This window comes from Carcharhinus amblyrhynchos, chromosome 3 (genome assembly GCF_965287045.1).
Source record: "Carcharhinus amblyrhynchos chromosome 3, sCarAmb.v2.hapA, whole genome shotgun sequence".
NCBI lineage: Eukaryota > Metazoa > Chordata > Chondrichthyes > Carcharhiniformes > Carcharhinidae > Carcharhinus > Carcharhinus amblyrhynchos.
This window is the reverse complement of record NC_137326.1, coordinates 6,816,172-6,828,521: the sequence shown is the minus strand read 5'-3', so window position 1 is coordinate 6,828,521 and position 12,350 is coordinate 6,816,172. Positions and strand designations below refer to the sequence as shown.

Below are 12,350 nucleotides of genomic sequence, written 5' to 3'. Positions count from 1 at the left end.
TTTACAATTGTATTTGTTAGTGTCTCAAGTAAGGCTTACATTAACACTGCAATGAAGTTACCGTGAAATTTCCCCATTCACCACAGTCCACCTCCTGTTCAGGTCAATGCATCTAACTGGCACATCTTTCAGAATGTGGGAGGAAACCGGAGTATCTGGAGGAAACCCACGCAGATACGGGGAGAATGTGCAAACTCCACACAGATAGTGATCCAAGCCGGGAATTGAACCTGGGTCCCTGGCGCTGTGAGGCAGCAGTGCTAATCACTGTTGTTCGGGTACACTGAGGGAGAATTAGCACGGCCAATGCATCTAACCAGCACATCTTTCAGACTGTGGGAGGAACCCCATGTAGACACGGGGAGAACGTGCAAACTCCACACAGAGAGTGACCCAAGGCCAAAATTGAACCCGGATCCCTGACGCGGTGAGGCAGCAGTGCCAAGCACTGTGCCACCGTGCCACCCCATTGAATGGCGGAGTAGGCTCGGAAGGCTAATTGGCCTACTCCTGTCCCTATTTTCCACGTTTCTCTGTTCCAAGCAGTGCAGCTGAAATCTGAATCCCCAGACTCAACTGGAAAAAGATTTGGGAGGAAGGATTCCTTAGAAAAAGTTCGGCTGAAAAATATGGTCATTTTTCAGCAGAAGAGATACTAAACAAGGATTGAGTTTGACATTAACCTTGCCGTGAGATTGGCATCATAACTCAGACCTCAACAGGCAATAGTCGGTGTTTATTGCAGCAACTCTGTACCACTGTATACACAAACCCCCGGGCAGGAAACAAGTGCCAGGCAGTGACGAGATTAATTACACAGTTAATGTTCCTTCAATCCTCCTCACTTACAGTTTGAGGTATCAATCTGATGCCTTTACACCCTAATCAGAGACTCCTGAACTTCTAGCTGTTAGTTTAAAGATAGGGAATCCAGACGGAAGCTAGGTTGACAAGGTTTGGAAGTGTGGGAGGGTACAAAGCACTAAAAGCAGCTCTAAGTGAACTCCGGAGTACTATATCAAAATGGAAAGCAGTGAGGATGATTGCAGTTTTCGACGTCATTCCCACCTCAGACAGAGTCAGTGTCAATGTCAGAAAGATGACTCTTGTTTGTGTGAGCAGAAGATGCGCGTCTCCAATACGTCTCCAAGGCCCAGTGGAGCAAGGCAGATTTAGATTTGTAATCCCCCGCCTTCAATCATGTCAACATCTATCGAATGAAGAAATCCTTGAAAATGAACAGGATTTGGACCTCTCTCCCCTCCTGAGTTGACGCGATCCACAGGCGACAGAAAAGTTCCCAATTCAATTCCAAGTTTTCCATTCCATTAGCTGACCTCAGGAAGGCCAATCTGTATTCGGGGGCGGGGGGGGGGGGGGGGGCCTGCAATTGGCCTCAGTGCTGTGGGCTATGGAGTAGGTCAGTGTTAAGCCAAGGACCCTGCTCCCGGTGAATACTCATTAACAGGATCAGGAATATCAGAACGGGATTGGTCCTGGCGCTGATGGGGTGGGAGGGAGGCAGGCCAGATCATTCCCTGGTAGGGGGAGAGGAGGAGGAGGGAGGGAGGTCCGATCGTTCTCTGGTGATGGGGGAAGGAGGAGGAGGGAGGCTGGATCATTCTCTGGTGGAGAGGGAGGAAGAGGAAGGCCAAATCGTTCTCGGGGGGGGTGGGGTGGGGAGGACGGAGAGCAAAGAACAAAGGTGGTGGGCCAAATGGATCTCTGACTGGGGGGGCGGGCGGGGAGGGCAGAGGAAGACTACTGCCACTTTGCATGTGATCGGTGGGGGCGAAAGTGGGTCAAGGAGTTGCGATCAGTTGGGTAGCGGGGCAGTGGGTGGATAAGGGGGACAGTTATGTTGTGGGGGTAGGGCAATGTCTGTGTGGGCCATTGCTCCCAGGCCCTTTATTGCTTTATGTGGCTCAGTAACGATGTGGCATGGGAACGTTTTTCAAATCTTTTTTTTACTGTGCATGCGCAGTTAGAACATAGACCAGTACAGCACAGTACAGGCCCTTCGGCCCTCAATGTTGGATATGCCGATCGGAGCAGTAGCATTTCGGGTGGGATAAGCTCCCCCCACAGGCTTCTGCAGCACAATTCAGAATCACTGATTTTTTTCAGGCTGAGTGCGTATGGGGGTGCCTGAGAACAGGATTACAAGTCAGACCTGAATCACACCCAGATTCAGCACTTCGAATCTAAATGGTAAAATCGGGCCCTTACATTCAGGCTAATAACAGCAGATTTATTCAAGCAACTCTCTGCCTGTACAGAGTATGACATAAAACATAAACAAAACCAAGTGCAACACCATAATGACACCAGTATCAAATCATGTGACTGGGTCTTAAAGCAATCATGCAACTATTTAAATATATAACACCATTGATTTCAGGCCCCAGTATCAACATTTTTTCTAGGCCCTGCTCAACCTATCTCACCTTGTTCTGCTCTCACCTTCATTCCCAATCCCCACTCTCACTGTCATTCCCCACTCTCATTGTCACTCCCCAGCCCCACTCTATCACTCCTCAGCCCCAATCTCACCATCACTCCTGAGCCCCACTCTCACCATCACTCCCCAGCCCCACTCTATCACTCCCCAGCCCCACTCTCACCGTCACTCCCCAGCCCCACTCTCACCGTCACTCCCCAGCCCCACTCTCACTGTCACTCCCCAGCCCCACTCTCACCATCACTCCCCAGCCCCGCTCTCACCATCACTCCCCAGCCCCACTCTCACCGTCACTCCCGAGCCCCACTCTCACCATCACTCCCCAGCCCCGCTCTCACCATCACTCCCCAGCCCCACTCTCATTGTCACTCCCCAGCCCCACTCTATCACTCCCCAGCCCCACTCTCACCATCACTCCCCAGCCCCACTCTCATCATCACTCCCCAGCCCCACTCTCATTGTCACTCCCCAGCTCCAATCTCACCATCACTCCCCAGCCCCACTCTCACCATCACTTCCCAGCCCCACTCTCATTGTCACTCCCCAGCTCCAATCTCACCATCACTCCCCAGCCCCACTCTCACCGTCACTCCCCAGCCCCACTCTCACCATCACTCCCCAGCCCCGCTCTCACCATCACTCCCCAGCCCCACTCTCACCATCACTCCCCAGCCCCGCTCTCACCATCACTCCCCAGCCCCGCTCTCACTGTCACTCCCCAGCCCCACTCTCACCATCACTCCCCAGCCCCGCTCTCACCATCACTCCCCAGCCCCACTCTCACTGTCACTCCCCAGGACCCACTCTATCAATCCCCAGTCCCCACTCTCACTGTCACTCCCCAGCCCCACTCTATCACTCCCCAGCCCTAATCTCACCATCACTCCCCAGCCCCACTCTCATCATCACTCACTAGGTCCCAGTCTTACCCCTTCTTTTCAACCTATGAATCCGAAAAGTAAAAGTTTAAATAGAATGAAACTGGCACAAACTATTTCAGATTTGCCTTTTTTAAAATTTCTGTGGTTGAGTCCAATAAGTTCAGAATATTTTGTCAAAGAGAACCTGTCCCCTTGTACGTTTATCTCTTTCCACTTTATCTCTGTCCCATTTCATTTTAACGGGCCTTCCTCTGTCAGGCAGTCCAACTCTACCTTCTGTTGGAAAATGGTCCACTCAAAATTCTTCCCTGAGTCTCCATTGGAATATCCAAGGTAGTTTCCTTTCCTTCACTTGTTCTGGATCTTCACTATCATTTTCTGCATATTCTTTGGCAAAGATATACAGAACATTGGCTTCTTTGGTGTCAGAATTTGTTGTAATTATGATTTTGGTGATCAGTGTGGAAGTTACGCTGTTGTAAAAACCATCATAATTTACTCCAACATCAGCCATGAACAGTATTGTTTCTTTGGGTATCTGTGTCTGTGCGAGCTGTATAGATTCTTTAGTTCATTTGGAATGATTGCACAGTTTCATCAAACTGTCTTACTTCATGTCATTGTCCTTTTTTTGTCAGCGGTAATAAAATACTTCTGCTCCTCAATCTCCATCTTGAGGTCACATATGACTGTTGAATTCTCAACATCTACCTTCTCATAAATGATGAGTTGTTGCTGACACTCCTGCAGTTTATGCTCAGGTAATTTCAACAGCTCAGGTTGCAAATCAGGGGAGATGGTGGTGTAGTGGTATTGTAGCTGGACTAGTTAGCCAGAGATACAGGTCTAGGAATATGAGTTTGAATCCTACCATGGAAGATGGTGAAATTTGAATTCAATAAAAATCTGGAATTAAAAGTCTAATGATGACTATGGAGTGATTGTTGTAAAAACCCACCTGGTTCACTAATGTCCTTTAGGGAAGGAAATTTGCCATTGGTTTGGTCAACAAATGACTCCAGACTCACATGCTACGGTGCAGAGGGACCTGGGGGTCCTCGTGCATGAGTCGCAAAAACCCAGTCTGCAGGTGCAGCAGGTGATCAAGAAGGCGAATGGAATGTTGACCGTTATAGCGAGGGGGATAGAATATAAAAGTAGGGAGGTCTTGCTGCAACTGTACAGGGTACTGGTGAGGCCGCAGCTGGAGTACTGTGTGCAGTTTTGGTTGCCACACTTGCGCAAGGATATATTGGCCTTGGAGGGAGTGCAGAGGAGGTTCACTAGGCTGATACTGGAGATGAGGGGGTTGGACTCTGAAGAGAGACTAAATAGACTGGGTCTGTACTCGTTGGAGTTTAGAAGGATGAGGGGGAATCTTATAGAGACGTATAAGATAATGAAATGGATGGATAGGGTAGAGGTAGAGAGATTCTTCCCGCTTAGAAAGGATAGCAGGACTCGAGCGCACAGCCTCAAGATAAGGGGGGTGCTGTTTAGATCGGAGTTGAGGAGGAACTTCTTCACTCAAAGGGTGGTGAATCTCTGGAATTCTCTGCCCGTTGAAGTGGTGGAGGCTACCTCGCTGAATATATTTAAGTCACGGGTAGATAGGTTTCTGATAGACAAGGGGATTAAGGGTTATGGGGAGAAAGCGGGAAAGTGGAACTGATCCACTTCAGATCAGCCATGATCTTATTGAATGGCGGGGCAGGCTCGAGGGGCTAGATGGCCTACTCCTGCTCCTATTTCTTATGTTCTCATGTTCTCACAGCAATGTGGTTGACTTTTAAATGCCCTCAAAGGATGGGCAATAAATGCTGACCCGGCCAGCGATGCCCACATCCCATGAATGAATAAAAAATGTCAACTTTTCTTGCAACCGTCCCTGAACCTGCTCACTTCCCTTGTTCGCATCATTGTCCACTTACTGGTTCTCCTTCTCCACCTTCACCAGTCTTACATTGCACTCGCCTGCCTCCATCCGTGTCTCCATTAACTGAGATTTGTCATTATCCATGGTGTTGCTTGATCGAAACTTTCGGCTGCTGCATCTCAGACTAAGCAAACTTCGGTTTCTCCTTCTGAACCAGTGCCAACCTGAGGGGATTAAATCCACATGGATATTACTCATCTGAGACAGCATTTTCTGCAACTACACCATGCACAATTACTTGAGTTCTTCACAGTTTGTTCCCACATATAATACTACATAATTATAACAACTATTTCAGGTCATTTTGATTTTTCTCCAGAAGGTATCTCAGAAATTTATCCCAATTTCTGATAACTCCCTCATTGTCCAATCTAATTTGGGTGATGTCAAATTCAGAATCATTTGGATTTATTTCTTTCACTGAATTGTAGCAACTAACTCACCTTTCTTTCCTTCCCTATTGAAATAGCGTTGAGCATATTATCATGCACTTTGTTAATTTTCCTTCTATCTTATCACAGGTATAGAGAGGCTTTGACGGGTAATAATTAAACCTGCAGTGGACCAAAAACCAGGAGGTGGGGTGGGGAAGAATGCTTGGTGGAGGGAAGTGAATGAAAACTCTGCAAATAGGTGTAGATAATGCACCTTAGATCTGGAATCCACTCCCCAAACACATACCAAGGTCAAACAAAGGTTCAAAACTGTAATAAATAGCTATTTTTCTGTCAGGCAGGGGATTAAGGGTTATGGAAACAAGGTTTTTAACTGGAATTAAGATACTGAGAAGCCAATGATCCAATTGATTGTTCGAATAGACGGGGGGATGGGGGCAGCTGAATGGCCTTCTCCTCTTCCCAGTCAACTGACCTCAAAGATAGGATCATAAAATCCTTAAAGTGTAGAAGGAGGCCATTCAGCCCATCACATCTGCACTGATCCCCAGACCGAATGTCTTAACCAGGCCCGATCCCCAGAACCCCATATATTTATCCCATTAATTCTCCTAACCTAGACATCTTTGAACGCTAAGGGGCAATTTAGTGAGGCCAATTCACCTAACCTGCACATCTTTGAACCGTGAGGGGAAACCAGAGGAAACTCACGTAGGCATGGGGAGAATCATAGAATCATAGAACCCTACAGTGCAGAAAGAGGCCCTTTGGCCCATCGAGTCTGCACCGAACACAATCCCATCCAGGCCCTGTCCTCATATCCCTACATATTATACCCACTAATCCCTAACTTACGCATCCCTGGACACTAAGGGCCAATTTCTTACCATGGCCAATCAACCGAACCCACACATCTTTGGACTGTGGGAGGAAACCCATGCAGAAACAAGGAGAATGTGCAAAATCCACACAAACAAACACCCAAGACTGGAATTGAACCCAGGACCCTGGCACTATGAGGCAGCACTATGCCACTGTGCCAGATAGGAGAAAAAGAGTGCGAGAGAGAGTGTAAAAGGTAGGATTTTAACCATTTGGCATCTACAAAATCTACCGTAGGTTAGTAGTCTCACAACACCAGGTTAAAGTCCAACAGGTTTATTTGGAATCATGAGCTTTTGGAGCACTGCTCCTTCATCAGGTGAGTCACCTCCAAAAGCTCATAAGCTGGTATTGTGAGACTTCTTACCCTGCCCACCCACCTCAGTCCAACGCTGACATCTCCACCTCATACTTTACATTAAGTTGAACTTTCTCTACACCCTAGCTATGACTGTAACACTACATTCTGCACCCTCTCCTTTCGTTCTCCCTTATGTACTCTATGAACGGTATTCTTTGTATGCGTAGCGCCCAAGAAACAATGCTTTTCACTGTATACTAATGCATGTGACAAATAATAAATCGAATCAAATTTTTTAAAAAAATGTTATTTTTAAAAGTCCTACCACCCTAATCGCAGAAGGATCTAAACTGGGGTTGTGAAGTTCATTGCGGGAAATGTAATGCATCTTTATCTCCCTGTGCCACTGAACGGCAGGGATCTGAAGAACCGTTCCTTTAAGTGATTGCTTTTTTTTCTCTCTCTCTCTCCTGTGTGTCTGTGTGTTAGACACAAGTCATTCCTACGTAAGAGGAAAATATTTTCATTACGAGTGGAGTGTTAGACCCCAGAGGCATCTAAAGAGCAGAGGGAGAGGGAGCAACTATAAATCAGTGGCTTCTCTGAAATATAATAGGAAACGCTTTGTGCGTCTGATCTGAGCAGGAGGGACAAAGAGCAAGGGAGAGCTCTCACCTCGCAAGCTTCTCCAGGTACTGATTTTTTTGTTGTTTCAGAGAAAGCAGAAACTATTTATAAAAGTTACTTGAAGGGGGAAACTATCCGATTAACTGATCAAATTCAGGCGCAGTTTCTGTGACTCGTCCAGTAATCTCTGGGAAATAAATTGGAAATTGCTTTTGCTTTGATATTGTACACAGTCACTTCCCCCCTCCCTCTCCTCCAAGGGAGGTTATCTTTTGCCCTACAAAGATAAAGCGAGCACTGTCCTTTGGATTCGATCGGAATTATGTTTTTAAAGCTCGGATGCAGTGTTGAAGAGAGTGTTTGAGTATCTGGGACACTTTCGGAGGAAAAGTGCAATTCTTTTCAGTAACCAGGGGAGGGAAATTCTACTTGTAGTGTTGCAGTTTTTAAAATTATTTTGTTGAAGGCTTGAGGAGGGGGGGGTTGGGGGTGTTCCACTGGCTTTCAAACTCACAGGGCAATCTGCTCCACTCTCCCGAGAGAGCAGCCCCCTCCCATCCGTCCCAAATTTACAACAACCACTTGCATTTGTATGCCACTTTGAGGCGTTCAAGACGATCGAAGGGTTGGATAGGGTGGACGGTGAGAGCCTTTTACCTCGGATGGTGATGGCTAACACGAGGGGACATAGCTTTAAATTGAGGGGTGGTAATTATAGGACGGATGTCAGAGGTGGGTTCTTTACTCAGAGGGTAGTAAGGGCGTGGAATGCCCTGCCTGCAGCAGTTGTGGACTCGCCAACTTTAAGGGCGGCCAAATGGTCAGTGGATAGGCATATGGATAACATTGGAATAGTTTAGGTTAGAGGGTCATTAGATTGGTTCCACTGGTCGGCGCAACATCGAGGGCCTGTACTGCGCTGTAATGTTCTATGTTCTATTTGTATAGCACCCCTGTGATATAACAAACCACCCCAAAGAGCCTCTCCGCAGTGTTGATCAAATGGAGCGACACGGTGACACAGTGGTTAGCACTATTGCCTCACAGCGCTGGGTTCGTATTCCCAGATTGAGTCACTGTCTGTGTGGAGTTTGTACATTTTCCCTGTGTCTGTGTGGGCTTCCTCCGGGTGCTCCGGTTTCCTCCCACTGTCCAAAGATGTACAGGTTTAGGTCGATTGGGCATGTTAAATTAACCCTTAGTGTCCTGGGATGTGCTAGGTTAGAGAGATCAGCAGGGTAACTAGGTGGGGATAGGGCCTGGGTGGGATTGGTGTCGGTGCAGACTCGATGGGCCGAATGGCTTCCTTCTGCACTGTGGGGATTCCATGATTCTACGAAATTTGACACCACCTCCCCCACCCCGATAAACAAGGGATAACAGGTCAGGTAGCCAAAAGATAAGAAGCTGAAGGAGTGTGCTAAAGGAGGAGGGAGGTAGAGAGGTTGGGGGAGGAGGGTCCAGGGGAAGAGTCACTCTGACTCAAAATGTTGCCTCTATTCTCGCTCCACAGGTGCCGTCAGACCTGCTGAGGTTTTCCAGCATTTCCTGCTTTTCTGTTGGACAAGGGGTCAAAGTTGGAGGAGCGCAGAGATCTCGGAGGATTGTAGGGTTGGAACAAGTCAGGGCAACGGGGGAGGTCAGGAATTTCACTGTGAAAGTTATGCCTGCAATATCATCTCCGAAAAACTGCAGCTAAAGTTTCTGCAATTAATTGTGGAAGCTCTCCGTACCAAATCCCAATCAAATTGAAATGGAAATCAGAGCTCTGGTTTGTCCAGAGATGTGTGGGTTAGGTTGATTGGCTATATTAAATTGACCGTAGTGTCAGGGAGATTATCAGGATAAATATGTGGGGTTACGGGAATAGGGTCTGGGTGGGATTGTGGTCAGTGCAGACCCGATGGACGGAATGGCCTCCTTCTGCACTGTAGGGAATCTATGGTTGATTTGGTTTGATTTATTATTGTTACACGTATCGATACACAGTGAAAATTATTGTTTCTTGCGAGCTATATAGACAAAGCATACCGTTCATAGAGTCAGAGACAGAGCAGTCGTCAGGATGTGAGGCACAAGGTACGCCAGGAGATATAAAGGGCACGTAGGAAAGGCGAGGTTACAGTGATTATGGGGGACTTCAATATGTAGATGTGCTGGGAAAATCAGGTTGGCAGTGGATCCCAAGAAAAGGAAGAAGCTTTTAGAGGCGAGGTCATGTCGTGTATTATAAGACCAAGATACCTAGGTTCTTGATTGGTAAAAGGGATCAAAGGTTATGAGGAAAAAGCGGGAGAATGGGATTGAGAAACTTATCAGCCACCATCGAATATCAGAGCAGACTTGATGGGCTATTCTGCTCCTATATCTGATGGTCTTGTGATCATTCTTGGGTCATCCACCTAACCTTTTCCCCTGCCATTCTCTCCGCCTTTTCTCGGATATAGCGCAATACCCTTCCTGAAAGTTACTTTTCAATCTGTCTCCAACGGCTTTCCAGGTAGTGCATTCCTGTAGCGGGAAAGGGATGGGGAGGGGGGGGTAGGATTCTTCTGGATACTGTCTGTTAGCAAATGTTTGAGCAAGTTCTAGCAAAGTTATTGGCTTTTTTTTTTCAGAGAAAGATTTAGTAATGACCAGAGGGAATACTGACCTTGTTATAGGAACACAGGATCAGGAGTAGGTCAGGCAGCCCAGCCTGTTTTCAAGCAAATCATGTCCAATTTGTACATCCATTCCATTTACCCACCATCTCTCTATATCGCCTGATACCCTTACCTAATAAACATCTATTGATCACAGCCCTGTAAGCCTCGGGGGAGTGAATTCCAGTTTTCCATTGCTACGTGTGGAGAAGTGTTCCCCGCTCGCTCTCCCAAATGGCTTAACTCAACTTTTAAAACCCTGTCCCCTTGTTTTAGGTTCTCTCACGAGAGGGAAATCGTGGGCGGGATTTTCTGCCATGTGCGCAGAAGCTCCCCCCCAAGTTCAATAGATCTTTAAACGGATTTTCTGTCTCGCCTGCTACGATTCCCTCAGTGGGCGAGATGAGAGAATTTCAGCCAGTCTGTCTTTAACTATCCCATTGAAAGTTTTACACATTTTAAAGTTTCAGTGGTCTAAGGACATCCCAAAGTTCCTAATAGTCCATGCGGTGTTTTAAAGTTTATTTATTAGTCTGACAAGTAAGGCTTACATTAACACTGCAATGAAGCTTACTGTGAAAATCCCCTAGTCGCCACACTCCTGTTTGGGTACACTGAGGGAGAATTTAGCACGGCCAATGTGATTCCAAATAAACCTGTTGGACTTTAACCTGTTGGTGTTGTGAGACTTCTTACTGTGCCCACCCCAGTCCAACGCCAGCATCTCCACATCGCAGGGGACATTGGTTTAAGATAAAAGGGGGAAAAGTTTAAAGGAGATGTGAAAGGCAGGTTTTTTTACACTGAGGGTGGTAAGTGCCTGGAATGCGCTGCCGGAGGAGGTGGTAGAAGCAGATACAATAGCAAGGTTTAAGAGGCATCTAGACAGAGACATGAATAGGCAGAGAATAGAGGGATATGGACCATGTAGGGGCAAAGGTTCCTTAGTTTAGAAAGACGTCATGTGTTGGCATAGGCTTGGTGGGCCGAAGGGCCTGTTCCAGTGTGGTACAATTCCTTATTCTTTATTACCAATATGTCTTCTTTCTAACACATTCAGGAACTGCACATGGTACCAATTCTGTGATGTTATCTTCTCTTTAGATCAGATTCGGGATGTTCAGTCAAAGCTTTGTGACATTCTGGGTACTTCTCATCATGTCTGGGATCTCGCTGAAGGCTCACAAGGTCAGGAGCGAGAGGCTTGCGGGCAGCTACAGCAACGAGGAAAGCGCACCCAAGATGCCAGAAGATGGAATGGAAAGGCTCCTGACCCTAAGAATCCTCGACAGGAACCTGGGGACCCTCCTGAGCCACGGGTTGGCAGCCCAGCAGAGCAGGCGGTCCCCTGACCTCCCGCCAGTCAAAAGCGAAGACCTGGCGGCGGTCCGCTCCCTTGGCGAGGCGACAGACTGGTCCAGGAGGACGTTCACCTTCCCATTCCAGTACCCCTTTGATTCCCAGCGGCGGCAGGAGACATTGATGTCCAGGAGGAACAGCAAGGGCACGAGGTTCTCCTTGTCCCTGGACGTGCCAACCAGTATCCTCAGCATCCTCATTGACCTTGCCAAGGCGAGAGATATGAGAGCAAAAGCTGCTGCCAATGCGGAATTGATGGCCCGGATTGGAAAATGATTTAGGTTTCTAACAAGCTGGCACACTCGGCTTAAAAGAAAAATTAACTTAAAAGCTGAAATATTGCTTTTTTTTAAATTTTTGTTTTGGTTACTTAGCTAGTATTATGCAATGTGAACAAATTAAATCTATTCTTAAACCCTTCCAGCATTATATTGTTTCTTATATTTTGCTCCAATACGGGACACGGCTTGCTTTTATTCTGACCACAGCAGATGTTAATCTCCGAACAAAACAAAATTCCAGAGAGAAACTTGGCTTAAAAGCCATATTTTTTTTTGTCTTCTGAAAGCGTGAGGAAGATGTACGGTTTTCAGCAAGTCCAGTAACACTCTTGGGATGTTAAAAATTAAATTGATTAACAAGAGGGAAAGAAAACTTAAACACATAAGATTGCAGTTACACAATTAAAACAAAAATCATACAAAACACCCCCTTCCTCCAACTAGGCCAGACCCAGATGCACCATAGAAACATCCTTTCATCATGTGATCAAGAAGGCGAATTGTACACTGGCCTTTATAGCGAGGGGGATAGAATATAAAAGTAGGGAGGTCTTGCTGCAACTGTACAGGGCACTGGTGAGG

The 12,350-nt window shown here is 46.9% G+C and overlaps 1 protein-coding gene across 1 annotated transcript; it reads left to right on the top strand.

The window, feature by feature from the left end:
• The first annotated feature begins 7,351 nt into the window (after positions 1-7,351).
• LOC145341309 (uncharacterized) lies at positions 7,352-11,913 on the top strand. Its single transcript, XM_080186230.1, has 2 exons — positions 7,352-7,548; positions 11,233-11,913. The coding sequence occupies exon 2, from the start codon at positions 11,245-11,247 to the stop codon at positions 11,761-11,763; it is 519 nt and encodes a 172-aa protein (XP_080042356.1). The 5' UTR covers positions 7,352-7,548; positions 11,233-11,244; the 3' UTR covers positions 11,764-11,913.
• The last annotated feature ends 437 nt before the right edge of the window (positions 11,914-12,350 follow it).